At 37.0% G+C, this 20,381-nt stretch overlaps 1 protein-coding gene across 1 annotated transcript in view; it reads left to right on the top strand.

Moving 5' to 3' along the window:
• The window catches only part of Cep112 (centrosomal protein 112), a 468,121-nt gene that overhangs the window by 113,107 nt on the left and 334,633 nt on the right, over positions 1–20,381 (top strand). The window contains 3 exon segments of the mRNA XM_052196570.1: positions 557–649; positions 1,739–1,798; positions 8,058–8,137. Coding sequence (XP_052052530.1) covers positions 557–649; positions 1,739–1,798; positions 8,058–8,137 — 233 coding nt within the window.

The raw sequence follows: 20,381 nt of genomic DNA, 5'->3' as shown, positions 1-20,381 counted from the left end.
TTCTGTTCTTGAAACCACCAGACTTCAAGACGCATGATGCTATTTAGGGTGCTGAAAACACTAAGTGTTTCATTGCCCACAGAGCATTTAGCAGCAGGCTCTGTTTGACGCTCTCCTAAAGCACTAAAGGTTTAAAGATAGAATTCTTAGAAATGCCTTCTGAAGTATTTCTGCACACATGTCGTGGCTTACTTTGAAATGTTTGTTTTATTTTATTCTTATTTTTTAAATTTTAATAATGCCTATAAAATTAAACTAATTTTTTCATTTTCATAGCATTAATTACTATGCAGATTTTAATTTACATTTTTATTTTGAAATACTAATTTTAGCTTCAAATGTTACTCTATTTACTGCTCAGCTTGCTATCCCTCTTACAGTATATTTCAAATAGATTTAAGTTTTATATTGTCTTTAAAAATATTTTTTCACTCAGATTTATATGTGACTTAAATTCTGACTAAGCTTTTAGGGATAAATGGGCTTTATGTCAAGCAGAACTGTGTAATGGTACAAAGAGTCAATGCTCTGCCTTCTGTTCTTGCAATCCTCCTAGACATCTGGTGTGATTGAAGAGTTAGAACAGAACATCTGTCAATTAAAACAGCAGGTTCAGGAATCGGAGCTTCAGAGGAAGCAGCAAGTAAAAGTGAGTCCTGTACTTTCACCAAGGTCACTGGGCCCAGTTCCTTTACTGTCGTGATCTATGTTTATAAATGAGAGTTCATTAAAAAAAAATAACAGAAAAATTAGCCATATACGAGAATACATTAAGGGTTTATGTATGTAAGTGATAGCCCATAATGTGTACATCTGTGTGTGTTGGGGGGTATGGGTAAAAGCTAAAAAACAAGAATGGAGACCAAGACATGATAAAGATGGGTGATGGGAGGGGTGAGGTTGTACAAAAGGGCATATGGAGCATGAAAGAAGAAGTAATATTGGAGATGAGAACAAGGGGGACTGTGGGCAGAGGGGACGTGGGGAAGTAGAGAAGGAATTCTACTAATATACTGTGTTCAAAATGCCATAAAGATATCTAATATGTTGTATGCTAATTTGAAATGAAATTATTCAAATATATCATATATATAAATTAAATATTTTAATGTCAAAAAATTTTAAAAGTAAGTCCTAATATTTATTTTTTGGTATAATGTCCATAATGTTCTCCAGGGCACTGGTGTGAATAGGAGTTATAATAAATTTTATAAGTATGAATATATTATTTGCCGTTATTTCTATATATTTTATTAGTATAGTATGCCATCAAGTTTTTGTTTGATGTGAAAAAATTTTCTTATATAGGTGTATTATCTAAGAAAGTCCTCCCACTGAAGTTATGAAACTCCACTGTCTTTGTCCCTTTTCCCCTTTTCTCAGCATTTTCATTTTCTCTCAGTCACAAGCACCAAGGAGTAGGATAGGAAGTAGTTGCATAGTTGGCCTTAACATCTTGACATAGTTATTGTTCCTGGTCTTGTAGTCTTAAACGTCACAGCAGTCCTTGTATTGAGGACAGGAACACCTTCACACAGCTGAGGTCTTATATCTTGTTACATAAAGCTGCTCGTGACTTTGACATTTAGGTGCTTAGGGTTGTCCCAATGATAAGCAATTGACATGTATAACTCTAACATTGATATCCAGTACATTCATTACTTTTATCAGGACATTATTTTTATTATCTCTAAAAGTAATATAAAAGATACTAAGAATAAACATTTGTCATTTACAGGATCAAGAAAATAAGTTTCACATGGAGAAAAACCATTTAAAACACACCTATGACAAAAAGGTAATATGGTTGGAAAGTATAAACATTTAAAATAACAACTTAAGCCGGTAAAGGGGGCTGATTCAATAAAGTAATTTATTTACCTCATCCTTTAAAGGATTTTTTCTTATTAATTCAATCTCAGCTAACCAATATAATCAAAGTTTTCATGAACAGCTTCAAGTTTGGTTGTTAATCACACCAACATTAAAGCTCTAGTTTTATACTCTGTTGGGTGAGTGAAGATTATCACTGACTGAGCCTCTCTTACAAACAACTTGATTTTTTATTTCTACAAGTTTGAAATAATTGAGACTACCATTGCATTCCTGTGTATCATCCATGTTATAAGAACTTCAGATCTGTAATCAAAAACCCTAAAACAGTCAGAGCATTGACTACTTAAAGCCTGGCAGCAACTTAGCATTCAGAACCGTGCACAATTCTTAAATGTATTTTAATATTCCTATTATCAGTAGTAACTAAAGTTTTTAATACTTTAAACAACAAATGATAGATTTGTGACTGATATCTCAATTCTGAGATGGTTTTCTATAAGACAGGGAAAGTAAAAGTAGTTGAAATAACAAAGTTTTTTTTGACATTTTTTATTATTTATTGTTAATACTTGCCAAATGAATCAACTTGTAAAATATAATAGAAAATGAGGTTTACCCTTCCTCTAAAATGTATGTAAGTTAAACTAACCCAGGTATGTATTGTAGCATTCTCAGTTCACACTGTAACCCATTCTTTTTTGTTCTTCTAGTTGCTTAGTTGATAATCTTTAAGTGCTTCTACTGGACAGGACATCATGTTAGATAATAGGGTGAGGCTGGGAGCCATTAGTCCTTTTGCCCTCCAAGAGATGTATAGGATAAAGAGTATGTTGTGACTTACAAAAAAGGGATTTCTTCTGATATATATTGATCTGTTTGTGTGCTTTTTATAATTGTATTTATTTTCTTACTCCTGCAGTTTTATTATAATTCATTGTAAGTTGTCTAGTATATTTATATCTATAAAATAGTATCTGAACAGGAATATGAAATAATGTCTTTTATTTAAGTGAAGCTTTTCAGTTTCTGTTGCTGAGAAATGCAGTTTCCTAAATATTTTGCTTTAGGGAGGGAGAGAGAGAGAGAGAGAGAGAGAGAGAGATTGATTGACTGACTGACTGACTGTTGGAAGCTGTCTCCATTGTGTAAGGCACTGGGTTAGCCTGGGTGTACTATTCATCATTGTCCCCTGGGTAGCCCTCTGGCCCCTCTTCCATTGTGTACTCTTTCTGGCCTCTTGCTCTGCTGTGGTCTGTGCCAGTTCTCTCATGTGCTGGCCTGTGGAACAGGATGGGCTGTTGTCGAGGAGCAAGGCACACTGAGTACTCTTCTGTAGAGAGACAGACCCAGATAGCCTTTGCTTTTACTGAATTCTTTACTGTATTTTAGCTACCAAGTAATCTAAGGTTCTGCTGTCAGCCTTTCTCCCTGGTGAATAGACAAAAGGAAGGAAACAGAATTTGCTTTGTAACTGAAACTTAGGGCAAAATCCTACTTTGCAACAGCCGTGGAAGATAGGCTTTGCCACCTCCCAACACGCTACAGAGCCAAGGAAAAGCAGAGAAAGGAGATTTAATCCATGGAGCAGAAAATGTGGCTCAGTAACCACAAGTCCTATCTTCTAGGGATGGATGCGAACTCTAGGTTTAAATAGAGAGAGGATTAGGGTGGAGGGCAAGTGGTGTGCAGAGTTAAGCAGTTCTGGCCAAGCTGTGGTCCACTTGATCAATATCTCAGTTTTAGTTCTGCATGGCATTCTGAAGAAGTCTTTATTGCTTGAGGGGACAAGCTGATTCTTTGGAAATGCCTGCTCTGCTCCAGGTTATGATTTCACTAGAGTGGACGACTCCCTTCTTTGGACGTGCTCTGCTCTCCTTGGAGTCCAAGGTTCAGAACAGTGACTGGAGGCCGTTTAGCTCTTTCATGGGGTCTAGAGCAAGCAAGGTGGCTAGTAGACAGATAGATCCCTCAGTTCTTCTTTTTGTGCTTTTGAGCTTGAAAGGGAGTGAGGTAAGTTAGGGAGCACTGGCGCCTAGGTAGATTTCCCTTGAGTGGTGAACCCTGCTTACTGCAGAGGTAATAAGTGACCCCTGAAGTAAAGGAGACAGATGCAGAATGGAGATGGGGAGGCCAGGCTTTCATCTTGCCTTCGGTTACCTTGTGAGTTCAAGTGGGGGTCAATGCCTTCTTTTTAGAAAGGCAATATCTACATGCCTGTTATAATTTCATTTTTATCAGTAACCTGCTAGGCATTTTGAAGTCCACCTGGGAAAGGAGACCTAAAACTTCTTTATCAGGCTTTGCAGCAGCAGTTACTCCTCTTCCATGAACTGTCAGCTGGCCACAGTTTAAATAAATAACCAGAATACACTGTGCTGTTTTAGTGTAAACATGACTTATTTAAAACAAGTCTATAGAAGAAAAATATGTATTTGTTTATCTTGCATATGTTACTGAGATTGTTTAAGTTAAAAGAAAAGGTTCCTCGGTGGTTCACTTTTTGTTTCACAATTAATTCCATAATCTCTCCTTTAAAATTGATATCTGTTCTTCTTTCTTTATTAAACCTGCTGTGATCTCAAGCCTTGAAGATTTGATGTCTTCTACCCCCCTGAGGGAATATCCTTCTGACAGCTCAAAGGGCTAACATAAATCTCACATAGTCCTGTAACTGTGTAACTGGATAGCTAAATGGGGTGTATAGACTTTTGTTTTGAAAGTTACAGGTGTGCACATTCAGTGACTTTCCGTATAAAATGTGCTTCTGAATATCTGTTCAGAGGAGGAAATGCCATCTGAATGACATTATTTCCTCATGCCAGCACGAAAGCAGCAGGATGGGAACGTACCATCCCACTAGTCTTTGAGGTGGAAGAAACAGCATCAGATGCTGGCCCTAATTTAAGCACACACATATTATCTCATGGTCTTTATTGATCTCTGGTGGCTGTTGCCTGCTCTTCAGATCTTTGAACATCAAACAAATAATAGGCCATAAAGCTAACCGTCATTGTTTGATGAAGTGTCGTAATCTGCTAAATCAGGAAACTGCTGGAGTAAATGATTTTACTAGTAAGGAAACACCTGCCTCCTACAAATAACCTAGTGCTTGTTTTCCAAACAGGCCCTGGGAGTAAAGACTGATGGTGCTGTTTACCCAACGAAGAACATGAGGCAGATGCTCACACACACAGCTTAAACCAAGCTAGACTTGACTTCTCCTAAAAGCACTGTTGTAACTGTTAATAAGTGTAATGTAAATTCTGAAACACTGAAGTAGTTTTTCCAGTGCTTAGCATTCATTGTACTTTATATAATTATATTGAAATAATTTAAACATGTTCACAGCAGTTTTACATATATTAAATTGTATTTTTAATTTTTACTGACATAATTTTCTTTAAAAAGAATACTTTTCCCAAAGTTAAAAGAGAAAAATAAATTGTGCTGTTGTAGTCTTTAGTAAAGTCATGCAGTGAGGTCACCCATAGTGTTGACAGTATGCTGTGGATATTAGAGGAGTTAAGAGGCAGTGTTGTCCAGCCTGCTGGTTTTGGGGCCAGCCCCAGCTCTTTTTTTGTTTTGTTTTTGTTTTTTTGTTTTTGTTTTTGTTTTTGCTATGCCATCATTCATGGTCTTTTTCTCATTTATATGCTCCTTTTTTATTCCCCAAATGTGGGTGTTCAGCATATGTTCCATCAGTGTGCTTATACTACTGAAATCAACTACTTGGTAGTAAATTCTCATGTTTAAGAGTAAACTAGGTCCCTTAACCACCATTCAATACTATAGTTTAATATTAACTATATATTAAAAATGACTAGATGTAAATCATATTAAATCTTACTCCACATTACCTTTGAGCAACATAGCAAGTCTCTGTGTTAAAAAAATATAAATGAAAAAGAAATATAAATAAATAACAAGTAGTTCTTAGGCAGTAGCATCATCTTTTTTGGTGTTTTTTATTTTTCTTCTATGTAAAATTATTTATGTAATACTAAAACACAAATAGTAAGTTGTAGTCTTCCATCAAAATCAGTATGCATTGATTACTTGCTTGGTATTTAATTATATATTACCGACAAACATATAAAATATAGATCAAAACAAAGCTATAATTTAAAAAGAATCTCAAACATGCAATATTAAAATATTCTGTCAAGAGGAAACAAACCCAGAACATCCCTTGACGACTGCTGTAGTGTGGGTCAGGGATGCTGGGCACTTAGTAACGTAAGTGAGAAATAGTTTACAAGAATGTGCATCAGTGCATGCCTTCTTGACTAGAGGGGAGCCCTTCTTCCCACCCAGACAGTTCCCTCTCCCTTCAGAAATGGAGCAGATAGTCTTAGAAATAGTTACTTTCATTAAGGTGCCACTCACTAACGATCGTTAACTACTTAAACTCATTATGTAGTATAACTGAAACTTGAAACAGGTTAACATTGTGTAGTGAGCGATTCAGAGCACTCACAAGAACTCAGAATGTTTGGCATCCAGGGTCTGCTTTCTGAAAGGGCAGTCAGCCTTGGTACTGTGCACAACATGATGGCTACTCATAATGACCTTACATCATCCAGAGATGCATATAGTGTTCTATCTGACTCTGTAGCTGTAATGTTTAACATTGACTGAGAATTTTCTATGTTCTAGTATTCACAAGAACCTTGCCTGAAATAATTCACTTTTACCAGAAATCTTAATATGGCTCTTGTTGGTCCCATTTGTAGAGGGGACTGAGACACACATGCTAAATAACTTGAGAAGTAGGGAGACGACCATTTAAACTTACCCTATCTTTCTAGCTAGAGTTGCTTTCGCCTCCAAACACTTAATGAGCAAAGTTTGTTTCTGTCCCAATTTAAGATTGTCACACTGTGCCAAGCAGAGTAATACACATCAAGGATCTATAAGAAATAAGATAGGAGTTAAAGTCTGAGCCGGGTAAATTGTGAAAATTTTTTTCCTATGTAGAATAAAATAAATTTAGTGGTAAAAAAAATTCAAGGTGAGGTGATCTTCTCATCATAAGATAGTATTTATGAGATATTTTAAATTGATCATTACAGTACCAAGAAGTGGGGCTTGTGTCTGCTAATTCTCCTGTCAGCCACTGCCTCAGCGTGCTTGTCTTCTCTGCCTCTCTGTTCTGTCTTGATTTAGTGGTTTGCCATCAGAGAAACTAGTAAGGCTTTTTTATATTATCATGAAAAATTGCCTTTCCAGCTTCACTGCTAGTTTAAAAGAATATAGTTGATTTTACTAATTTATTTGCCTTATACAAAGGGAGAAATTAAAAAATAATTATAAAAAAAGAAAGGCCAAAAGTATGTGGTATTTGAATAAAACTGATGCTAACCAAACTGATTTAAAAAAAAATCTACTTTTGCCTAGTTCTGATGGAGTGTGTGACATGGTTTTAAATCATGCATGTGTGTGTGCGTGTGTGTGTGTGTGTGTGATGTGTGGTTCTTGTCATTCGTTTTTTTTGCCTCACTGTCCAGATTTATATTCAGTCCTGTGGTGGTGGCTAGCAGGTCTAAAAGGTACTTTCATATACCAAGTTGAGAGCTTTCTTAGCACCCAGGGAGGCTCTGCAGCCTTGCTAGCTATGTGGCTACAAATATAAGTCGTTCACTTTTCCCTTTCTGTCTAGCTGTTCAAAAATTTCTTTTTCACGTTTTAAGATCACCATTATGTCCACATGGAGTATCCTTCCTGCAGTTTTGAATATGTGAAAACATGTCCTTCACTTTCGTGGTTGATGCCATCATCCCACCTACTCAGGGTTGCTACATGAAGGAAGGAGGCAACCATGACGAGGAAGGAGTTTGTCCCAGACTTGGTCAATGGATGCACAAATCATGATTGCTGAAGGAAGATTTTATAATAGCTGCTTTATATCTGGTCAATGCAGACACAGTATTTATCCTGGTCTTCTCAAGCATGTGAAATTTCTTTCCTTTGTCAAAGTGATTGGTGCTTTGAGAAGTTGATGTATACCAAGTCCTATTTAAGACAATCTAATAGTGTTGAACTGGAAATTAATATTGGGAGTAGAATATTGAAAATATTCTATGGATAAGCAAGTTTCTATCATGAAATATTTAAGTATTTCTGAATTCATATCACAACAGATTTGAGATTGTTGTTGGGGTTTATTTTGTACTTTTAGGTATCCTTATCTCCCAGTGAATTTCACCAATTCTCTCATCCAGGTTCACGAACTGCAGAGTGAACTCGATAAAGAGAAAGAAGATGCCCAGAGGAAGATCCACAAATTTGAGGAAGCTTTGAAGTGAGTAAAAAACGTAGTCACAAGATATTTAATGTTTAAAATTTTGCTCTTAGTTGGAGCTGGAGAGCTGCTTCAGTGGTTAAGAGTATTAGCGTCTCTTCCCGAGGACTTGGACTCTAGTCTTAGCACCCACTTGGTGGCTAACAATTTTGTACAACTTCAGAGCTGGAAGATCCCACACCCCCTCTGGACTCTGTGGGCACTGGATGCATGGGTTTACTGACACTCTGGCAGGCAAAACATCTATACAGGTAACATAAAGTTAAAAGCAAAATTAAAAAACACTGGTTGCTCATAGCACACTGAGAGCCAAGTTGACTTGACTTTTGAGTGTTGTGTTCACAATAGCAGTGTAGGGTCTTGCTTCACACTGCTTTTCAATCCTGGATCTGTTTTCAGACTTACTCTACTAGTTGATTTTTTTTTAGCAGAAAAAGCAGTTCAGCTGTTCTTAAGTGATAGGAATGAGAGAAAATAGAACTTAGTGGTTTCAGATGCCCTCTTCTTCTTAAGTGGAAACACATTTTTACAAAATGAGATTTAGGCCTTTGGACCTTTAGAAATCCCTGTGCAGATTTTGTTGGGTACTAGAGTGTTTTAGTTATCATGTTCACAAATGGATTACTATCTAAGCATTGCTTAGAAGGGTTTTATCTCCTGACCTGTAATGTGAAGGGCCTGGCATGTCTTTCTCCATCCACTTACATAGGTTGAATGAACTGTGTTTAGTTTTTACTGTGTAAGTTTTAGCTGGGACATACCAATTTACTCAGTAAATACTCATTTCTTACCGTGTGTCAGGCAGTGTAAGAAAATACATTCCCAGAAGACCATAAAACCATTTGGTAGGTTATTTAGGAACCTCGGCAGTTGCTATACAGAGCAGACAGGATTTATCTGAAGGAAAGTCAGCAAAGCTCCTGATCCAAGGGATTCAGGAGACAGGCTTCCCTGAATGTTGTGATAATGTGTTTTCTTTCCTGACCTTTCAAACCAGAGTCATTTACAGAAATGCCCCCAGAGGCTGCAGCCCGGCCCTTTCCCTGGCTTTGCTTATTAGTAACATGGTTTACTTGCTAAATGATCATCTTAGGATAATTTATGTACTGTGACATCACACGTTGTCCCTGTGACATCAGAGGTGATGTCTTTATCCACACAAAGACATATTCCTTATTTGCTCACATCAGCTCTGAAGCAGATGCCATGGAAGGCATCAGAAGGCAGGCAGTTGTGCTCATTAAACATTAGATTGTTATCTTGATTCATGGCACACTAACACTTATCGAGGGCTTGAAAGGATCATTCCAGGATAACACATTTTATCTGGAGTCAAGATAAACTATTTTAGACCTTTAAGTAAAATTTTCTGGTAGATTCATTCCTCCCATACCCTAGGTAGTCATTGTCCCATTTTGAACATTGGCTGACAGTCTTAACAGTTTAGCACCTTGTAGAGCAGCAAGCAATAATCAAGATGGAAAATAACAGAGGAAGTTATCATGAAGTCGGAACTTGAGAATAAATAGCAGAAGCTGGCTCTTTTCCAAATGGAAAATACTCCAAGGAATGGCTGTTAGCTGCTTTTGATCTAAGAATTGTGCTGTTTTGTTTGCCTAAGTATGATTTCATTTTGCAGCCTGTGATGTAAAAACTTGCCTTGATTTCTTGCAAGCTTTTTTTCTTTAATAAATATGCACAAAGGTAAAAGTAATCTTGTGTTTAGATCATTGTGTTATAGCCTCACATAGTTATTCTTTCTTCATTTCATTTAATAATGTCTGTTTCTGATGTGCAATTAAATGGATAGTAGAAGATGCTCTAGAAGCCAGAAGTATGTGTGTGTAAGTTCATACTTGACTTTCTAACAAGCATAGCATAAATCAGTGAATTTAAAATGTATAAGTGATAATCAGAAAGTCAGATTGCTAACAGCAGGCCTGTCAGAGAGGAGGAACTCTTTTACCTGATCTCACTGAGTGGGGACATGGGGGGTTCTCCTGTATTTTGTTCTTGTCTTGTTTGGAGACTGGCCTGCCGTGGCTGTCCTACTTTCCTTTCCATCTGTGGGCTCTTGCAGAGCTTGCTTCTCTCCCATCTCTGTCTCCTCGTTTCAGAGCTGCTCCTCATGGGTCTCAGTTCCCACATCTCAGATCTTTTGATTCTCTCACAAAATTCCGTCCCAGAATTCTGTAACCATGTAGCTGTATTCCTGTTTATTGTGATGTTATATTAAGATGTTAATGGGGAACTTCTGTGACTTTATTCTGATAGAGTCATGCCAGAGACTTGAAGATCTGGAGAGCATATGAGAAGATGGTGCTTATCCTGTCTTTAAGCAGTTTAAATGGCCCAATTTAGTGTTTGCTTTCAATTTCAGCTTGATATTTCAAAGCTATTGATAATGAAAGGTTCATATATTTGTGATCACATATCAGTTACTTTTCTTGTTTCTGTGACAAATATCTGACAGAAACACCCCAAGAAAGGAAAGACCCTTTGGTTCCTGGCTTTAGAAGTTTATTCTATTATGTTAGGAAGGGTGTGGAAGAGCAGAGCCAGCCACTGGATGGTAGATGAGGAAGCAGTGACACGAATGGCTGTGGCCTTCTGTCTCCCACCAGAGTCCACAGGCCATGGGATGGTGTTCCTCACATTCAGAGCATCTCTTCCCTGTTCTGTCACTCTTCTGGAGATGCCCTTACAGACACACCGACAAGTGCTCTTCACCAGCCTTCTAGGTACTTCTCTGCTCCAGGATATCGAGAATGAAGATTAACCATCAGACCACAGTCAGTGTTTTCCTATGAATGGACCCGAGAGCTCACTGACTAGTTTTTGGCTCCAGGACTATTGTACTGATATTGAATACTCCATTCTGTATTAATGCTCTCTACAGGGCTGATCACTTTTCTTCCTGTTTCATTTCTATTGTAGAAAGTAATTTTAATCCCTTTATGAAACTAAAAGTTATCTGAAGCTATAACTGCTAATATCAAACTATATGTGGTTTATATTTTTCAGTGATAAGAATACAGGAAACTCATTGACTAACAAGTAGAAAAATGCTTGTATATAAGAGAGCCAGTATTTGAGGGACTAATACTGCAATACTATTGCCTCCCCCTTTGGGGCAGTTAAAATTTGTCAGCATAAAAAGGAACCTGGGCTTGATTCCTAGAACAAAAATAACTATATAAATACATGGATAAATAAAAATCTCAGCAGATATAGATGGTGTGTTTTACTTCATCCATATTTCAATATTCCTGTATTTATCAAATTTGAAGCTACGTTGTGAATACTATAATAAGGTATAGTTTGAAGTAGTGCAGAAGTTTGAAGTATTCAGTGAGGTGTTTAAAAATCTTTTTGATAACTTTTTCAAGGTCTTTGCAGTAAAATTCAAAAGGTGACATGAAGCAATAGTTTCATGTCATGCTTTTAAAATTTCTTTGCGTTTTTGAAAAGCACACATGAAATATATTTTATACTAACACTGTATAGACAAATTATGTGATTTTATGGTAGTATTAGAAATATAAAGTAGTAATTTATTTATCTCACAAATACAAATGTGATTGGGTTACCTCACTTAGGATGATATTTTCCAGATCAAACCATTTGCCTAAAAATTTTGTGAATTCATTGTTTCTAATTGCTGAGTAGTATTCCATTGTGTAAATATAACACATTTTCTGTATCCATTCCTCCTTTGAGGGACATCTGGGTTCTTTCCAGCTTCTGGCTATTATAAATAAGGCTGCTATGAACATAATGGAGCATGTGTCTTTATTGCATGCCGGGAATCCTTTGGGTATATGCTCAGGAGAGGTATAGCAGGGTCCTCCAGAAGTGTCATGTCCAGTTTTCTGAGGAACCACCAGACTGATTTCCAAAGTGGTTGTACCATCTTACAGCCCCACCAGCAGTAGAAGAGTGTTCCTCTTTCTCCACATCCTCGCCAACACCTGCTGTCTTCTGAGTTTTTGACCTTAGCCATTCTAACTGGTGTAAGGTGAAATCTCAGGGTTGTTTTGATCTGCATTTCCCTAATGACTAATGATGTTGAGCACTTCTTAAGGTGCCTCTCGGCCATCCGAATTTCTTCAGGTGAAAATTCTTTCTTTAGATTTGTACCCCATTTTTTAATAGGGTTATTTGGTTCCCTTGAGTAACCTTTAATAGGGTTAATAACCTTCAATAGGTAACCCTTTAATAGGGTTATTTGGTCTAACTTCTTGAGTTCTTTGTATATATTGGATATTAGCCCTCTATCAGATGTAGGGTTGGTGAATATCCTTTCCCAATTTGTTGGTTGCCGTTTTGTCCTTTTAACAGTGTCCTTTTCCTTACAGAAACTTTGTAATTTTATGAGGTTCCATTTGTCAATTCTTGATCTTAGAGCATAAGCTATTGGTGTTCTATTCAGGAACTTTTCTCCTGTGCCCATGTCTTCAAGGGTTTTCCCCAGTTTCTTTTCTATTAGTTTCAGTGGGTCTGGTTTTATGTGGAGGTCTTGGATCCACTTGGAGTTGAGCTTAGTACAAGGAGATAAGAATGGATCAATTCACATTCTTCTGCATGCTGAAATCCAATTGAACCAGCACCAGTTGTTGAAAAGGCTATCTTTTTTCCACTGGATGTTTTCAGCTCATTTGTCGAAGAACAAGTGTGTGGGTACACTTCTGGGTTTTCAATCCTATTCCATTGGTCCACTTGCCTGTCACTGTACCAATACCAAGCAGTTTTTAACACTAATGCTCTGTAGTATTGCTTGAGGTCTGGGATACTGATTCGCCCAGAAGTTCTTTTACTGTTGAGAACAGTTTTAGCTATCCTGAGTTTTTTGTTATTTCAGATGAATTTGTTGAGGTCTGTCTTGTGGCTGATTATATAGTCAGTTTTGGAGAAGGTACCATGAGGTGCTGAGAAAAAGGTATGTTCTTTTGCTTTAGGATGAAAGAAATTGGGAAAAGATCTTCACCAACTCTACCTCCGACAGAGGGCTAATATCCAATATATACAAAGAACTCAAGAAGTTAGACCCCAGAGAACCAAATAACCCTATTAAAAATGGGTACAGAGCTAAACAAAGAATGTTCACCTAACGAAATTCGGATTGCTGAGAAGCACCTTAAGAAATGTTCAACATCATTAGTCATTAGGGAAATGCAAATCAAAACAACCCTGAGATTTCACCTTACACCAGTCAGAATGGCTAAGGCTAAAAACTCAGGAGACAGCAGGTGTTGGCGAGGATGTGGAGAAAGAGGAACACTCCTTCACTGCTGGTGAGATTGCAAGCTGGTACAACCACTCTGGAAATCAGTCTGGCGGTTCCTCAGAAAACTGGGCATGACACTTCCGGAGGACCCTGCTCTACCACTCCTGGGCATATACCCAGAGGATTCCCAGGCATGTAGTAAGGACACATGCTCGTCTATGTTCATAGCAGCCTTATTTATAATAACCAGAAGCTGGAAAGAACCCAGATGTCCCTCAATGGAGGAAAGGATACAGAAAAATGTGGTATATCTACACAATGGAATACTACTCAGCAATTAAAAACAATGAATTCATGAAATTTTTAGGCAAATGGTTGGAACTGGAAAAATATCATCCTAAGTTAGGATACCCAATCACAAAAGAATACAGATGGAATACAATCACTGATAAGTGGATATTAATTAGCCCAGAAGCTCTGAATACTCAAGACACAATTAGCATATCAAATGATTCCCATGAAGAAGGAAGGAGAGGGCCCTGGTCCTGGAAAGGCTTGATTTAGCATTGTAGGGGAGTGCCAGGACAGAGAAATGGGGAGGGGGTTGATTGGGGAATGTGTGGAGAGAAGAGGGCTTATGGGGCATATGGTGAGGGGGGAACTGGGAAAGGGGAAAGCATTTGGAATATATAAAATTTTAAAAAAAGGAAAAAATATAAAATAATCACAGGACACTGAACATTTTAATATAAAATAATGTAATTTATGAAATAAGTCACTTAAATGCATAGATATTGTTTCAAGTGTTATACTTTAAATTTCTTGGATAAATAGTAGTTGATCATGTTGAATAATTTTCAAAATTTTTTGCTGGATCTAGCTTGCTAAACTTTACCCAGGATTCTTGTGATTGTGACAGGTTGGCCAGGGCATGGTTTCTCTTCTTCCCACAGAAAGAAGCGTCTTCTGGTTCATGTCAGCACTTAGCTTCATCTGTCTTGGACAGCTCTTTTTGTGAGGATACTGTAGTTTAGAGTCCCCACTTTAGTCTTTCATGACCATATTGCCCTTTTACATGCACTGTTGTTTTTGGTAATCTCATTAAGTCCCCAGTCCAAGTACATTTCACAGCCTTTTACTTGGCCCAGATTTCTCTGCTACACTCTAGAATCTTTTTTTTTTTTAATTTTTTTTATTGAAAGGGGAAGTTAAGGGAAGTAAAAACACTTTATGATAAAATTAAAGATTTACATGGACGATATTTCAGATAAACATGTTAAAATTAACAATTCTCATGGAAAATTAAAGAGTAAAGTGGTAGACATATAAAACATTGCTAAATTAATTGAAATGTGGGATAGAAACATTTTATGATAGCATTGAAGATTTACGTGGAAAATATTTCTGATAAAATTGTAGAAAAATGTAGGAAAACATGTTAGAATTGAAGATTATCATGGAAAATTTTATATAGATATAATAATGGTAGGTATTATTATAAAAGTATTCCTAAGTTGATTGAAAGTGGAATTATAAAAATTTTCTTATAATCTTGAAGATTTACATGCAAAGTATTTCTAATAAAATTGAAGAAATATATAGAAAAACATGTTAAAATTAAAGATTATCATGGAAATTATATAGGGAAAATGATAAGCATAAAGATAATTCTAAGATGATTGAAGATGGAATTATAAACATTTTCAGATAGCATTGAAGATTTACATGGAAAATATTTCTGGTAAAACTCAAGAAATAAATAGACAAACACATTAAAATTGACTTTCATGGAAAATTTTACATAAAAATGGTAGATATTAAAACTCTTTCTAAATTAATTGAAGGTGGAATTAGAAACATTTGTATAAAATCAAAGGTTTACATTGAAAACATTTCTGATAAAATAGAGGAAGTATATAGAAAGACATTAATATTGAAGATTATGAAAAATAATGCAGATAAAATGGTAGACATAAAAAACCATTACTAAATTAATTAAAAGGGGAATTGCAAACATTTTCTGATAAAATTGAAGATTTACATGAGAAATATTTTGTTAGCCTATGTCTTTTTATTGGGGAGTTGAGTCCATTGTTTTTAAGAGATAATAGGGAATAGTAATTGTTGCTTCCTGTTATTTTTGATGCTATTTTTATGTTTGTGTGGGCATCTTCTTTTGGGTTTGTTGTAAAAAGATTACTTTCTTGCTTTTTTTTAGGGTGTAGTTTCCCTCCTTGTGTTGGCATTTTCCATCAATTATCCTTTGTAGGGCTGGATTTGTAGACAGATATTGTGTAAATACGGTTTTATGATGGAATATTTTGGTTTCTCCATTTATGATGATTAAGAGTTTTGCTGGGTATAGTAACCTGGGCTGGCATTTGTATTCTCTTAGGGTCTGTATGAGGTCCGCCCAGGATCTTCTAGCTTTCATCATCTCTGGTGAGAAGTCTGGTGTGATTCTGATAGGTCTGCCTTTATAAGTTACTTGCCCTTTTTCCCTTACTGCTTTTAATATTCTTTCTTTGTTTAGTGAATTTGGCGTTTTGGTTATTATGTGCCGGGAGGACTTTCTGTTCTGTTCCAGTCTGTTTGGAGTTCATGGGCATCTTTTTCTAGGTTAGGGAAGTTTTCTTCTACAATTTTCTTAGAGATACTTAGTGGGCCTTTAAGATGTAAATCCTTGCTCTTGTCTATACCTATAATCCTTAGGGTTGGTCTTTTCATTGTGTCCTGAAGTTCCTGAATGTTTTGGGTTACTAGCTTTATGCATTTTGCATTTTCTTTGACTGTTGAGTCAGTATTTTCTATGGTATCTTCAGCACCTGAGGTTCTTTCTTCTGTCTCTTGTATTCTGTTGTTGATGCTTGCATCTATGACTCCTGAATTCTTTACAAGGTTTTCTATCTCCAGAGATGTTTCACTTTGTGATTTCTTTATTGTTTCTATTTCCACTTTTAGATCCTGTATGGTTTTGTTCAGTTCCTTCACTTGATTGTTTGTGTTTTCCTGTAATTCTTTAAGGGATTTTTGTTTTTCCCCTTTAAGGGCTTTTACCTGTTGACCCATGTTCTCCTGCATTTCTTTACGGGAGTTATTTAAGTCTTTCTTGAAGCCCTCTATCAGCATCATGAGATACGATTTTAAATCCAACTCTTGCTTTTCCGGTGTGTTGGTGTATCTGAGCCTTGCTGTGGTAGGAGAACTGGGTTCTGATGTTGCCATGTGGCCTTGGTTTCTGATGGTAGGGTTCTTGTGCTTGCCTTTTGCCATCTGGTGCTAGTTGGTATTCTTGTCTCTGGCTGGAGTTTATTCCTCCTGTGGGCCTGTAAGCCTGTGTCTTTCCTCCTTTGAGCTCAAAAGGGAAAGCACTGCTTGGTGATCGCTCTCTCCTGGTGGGCTATGCACAGAAGACTGTGGAGTTTCCAGGATCCCTGGTGCAAAAGGCAGAAGTGAGAAGACTTCCCTCCCAGCTGCTCCACTGATCTTAGGCCCTGTGTGCTCCTAGTTGGTCCCCTCCAGAGAGAAGGTGGAGATCTCACCTCTGTACTCAGAAGTGAAAGCACTGCAGGGAGATCACTCTCTCCTGGTGGGCTATGCACAGAAGGCTGTGGAGTCTCCTGGCTCCCTCTAGAATTTTTATTTAGCAACTTTATTTCACTGAGTTACTTTTGTATTCATTAGTTTTGAGGGAGTTTCAAAATATATTCTAATTATAACTTTATTAAATATTTGAAAATATTTGCTCACAATTTGGGACATTTCATTCATTTTTCCCAATTTGTAGCCATAAAAGCATATTTACATCTTTTTTTGGGGGGTAGGAGACAAAGTGTGTATGGCAGGGGATGCATATGGAGATCATAATACTGCCTGCTGCAGTTTCAGAAGAGGGCGCTCAGGTTCTCAAGCTCTTTATTCAGTGCGCTGTAAAAGTGCCTCTCAAGAGCATAGGTTTTTGAACTTGATGCAATCTAGCTATTTGATTTTGTTGTTGTTGTTCCTTTGTGGAGTATATGGTCTGCTGTCATAGCTAAGTATCATTTTTTTGATATCAACTCTGATCACAAAGGTCCTATGCGTTCTTCTGGAAATCATACATTTTAGGTCTCATACTTGGATGTAATTACTCTGCTGAGTTTGCTTTCTCATGGTGTAAAGTGCCTTTCTTGATTCACTTGGAGCTAATTACTCTGTTGAGTTCACTTTTCATGGTGTAAGGTGCCTTTCTGGACTCACTTGGAGCTACTTTGTTTAATGGGAGATCTTAGAGTCCTTTGTCTTTCTCTCTGGGAATGATAAATTGTTGTATCATTATGGTATCCATGGTAGCTTCTACCTTATTTTCTTTGTTCTGTGATACACTCTGAAGAAATAGGAAGTTAATTTTAAGCCCTAGCCATTTCATCATCTTCTTTCATTCATTTGCCCCTCACTTTTTCTCCATTTTCTGTTGGATGTTCCATTAAGTAATTGGTGGTAGATTTTTCCTGAGTGTATCTCCAATATTCTCTTTTCCAGGTTCTGCAGTAGCTTTTGGGCTTCAGTTTTTATTTTATCCTTCATTACTTTATCTTGAATGGGCTAGACCTCATCTGGTTTTAATGTTCTATTTATTTAGGACACACTAGCAGAGCCCCTCCAGTTTGTGTACCTTCCTGGGTTCCAGGCTGTACAGTCTGGGAGTGCACTGTCTTGGCTGTGCTTTATGTGGACTTGTTTAATGTCTGTGCTCTTGTAAAGATCAGCAACGAGATAAAAACATTGCTCAGGTGCCAGGAAGTGCTACGTTTCTAGGGAAATTGCCTGCAGATCCTGTTGTACTCATGGTGTACCTTTTAATCACCTATATATTGAGTCTTTGAGTTTTCTGAATGAATGTAGGTTTATAGTTGTCAGTGGATCTTCAACTCATATTCTTATCTGGTTTCCACACCCATCTTTATTCATTTAGCTTTAAAGTTTGCAGCATTCTGTGTCTAGCACACCAGAGTCAGGCGTCCTATACTCTAATTCATGTGTCTTCTGGGATGTCACCATAGTACAATTCCTATTACCAAATAGTTTAATATTTTTAGATGCAGGACCTTTTATTTGAGAGAGATGGGAGATATCTTTCTAGCTCCAATTCCAATTCCTAAAGCAAATTTCATCTGGTTTTAGGGTCAGCAGAACATATGGGCGATTTTCTCCCTCTGTTTCTAGCCTCTGCATTTACTGGAGTTTCCTTTACTGAAGGGTTCCATCAGCTTACCTATATGATTCTGTATACTGCTATCAAGATATTTTTCTTTATTTCCCATTCTAGGTATTATCGTGATCACTTGGGGAGATGCTAAGCAGATGTCATCTTTTTTTTTTTTTTTTTAATGCACCTAGAACTTATCTTTGCCCAGAATTTTTGACTAGATTTCTGAAATGTGATAAGTTTACTCCCATGCTCTTTATAATTGCAGTTAAGTCTCTCTTAAGTCAGTACTATCACTTTTGGAATCAATTATTGAGGTTCAGTGTAGATTCAATTATAGATTAGTTTGTGGCACTAAAATCTAGTTGCATGCTGACCTCTTCTTGACTTTGAAACTTGATTTCTTAAAATAAAGAAGTCCTTGATCTCAGCTTGCTTTGTGGTCTTTTGCTTCTTTTTCAAGAGGATATAAGGAAGCGTGTGGAGCTCTGTGACCTCCTGAGAAGTGCTGCATGGTTAGCTTTCTGCAAAATTAATAAGGGAATCAAAGGCTGACTCACCATCTCCCAAATGACTTTTTTTTTACTTCAGGAAAATCATCATATTCTCTGTTGCCACAAGGGTTCTTTGATTTTTCACACCATTGGATGTATGCTTTATTAATATAATAGACTGCAGACAACTCCTTCTGAGCTTTTATCCCTTAAAAAATTGTGCTTGGCCTTATTTATTCACAAAATGTATGTTGTAGCCATTGTCATTACTATTAGACCAGTAGTTGGTCCTCCTCCATCTCTCTGATCCTCTTTCTCTAATTATACGTGAAATTGGTTCCTGGTCCATTCTCTTAGATCCATGCCAAAATATTGTTTTTGATTTCATTAAGGTTCTTTTCTTAAACCCTTGGCTTCTGCGTTTTCTTAATTGAAGTTTTTTATGTACCAGGATTTCCATCTATTAATTGCTTCCTATTACAAAACAAAACAAAACTGCATCTTCCTCTATTTTTTAATTATTATGTAAGATGCAACCTAAGTCTTTTGACCATATTCATATTACCTCTTATAGTTACATAATTCTCCATCTTAGAATTCCTTTCTCAACACTACTTCACCCTAGGTCTCGTCTCCTTTACTTTTAAAATCAATTTCCTTTAACATATTCTTTTACTCACTTCTTCCACCTTGCGTCCTACCCCTCAGCCCCATCTACTCTGCCTTCTTCTTCTGGTTACCAAGACTGTGCTGCCAGAGTCTAGAGACTCTGTTTCTAGAAACTTCTATGTGGATTTTTTGTTGTTGTTACCTTGTTCTTCTTGGGTTTTATGATTCAAACCATTCTTCCATTCTATTCTTTCCACTCAGTATTCTCTGCACGTTCATCATCTCCTCATCTGGCTCTAGATTATTTTCTTACCCTGCAGGAGGCAATGGCTTGGGGACCATCCTTTGTACCATCAGTGTGCCTCCAATGTGTCAGACTTGGACTCTTGGCTTCATTTAGTTTATGTCTCTTATTAGGAGAATATTTGATTCATATTTTCCATTTATAAGCCTCTATTTTGAAATTCACTTTGTGAGAATTTTGGCTCACGGCTTTCCATGTTACTTCCTTCTGTGTGCTCCTGTTTCTTGGCTTCTGTGGTTTTCATAGTTTTCTTTTTTTCTCTGTTTAGTAGTTTTTCATTCATTCAAGCTTTTCAGCAGACATTACACATTTCTGCACCTGAGGCTCCTTTCTTTGGAACACAGATTTAGTTTGTACCATGTTGAATTAGCTAACAACATCATAATATTTGGGGACTACCAAAATGATTACTGGATATTTTG

The sequence above is a fragment of the Apodemus sylvaticus genome, chromosome 10, assembly GCF_947179515.1.
Source record: "Apodemus sylvaticus chromosome 10, mApoSyl1.1, whole genome shotgun sequence".
NCBI lineage: Eukaryota > Metazoa > Chordata > Mammalia > Rodentia > Muridae > Apodemus > Apodemus sylvaticus.
The sequence above is the reverse complement of the archived record's forward strand: the minus strand, read 5'-3'. Positions and strand labels throughout refer to the sequence as shown.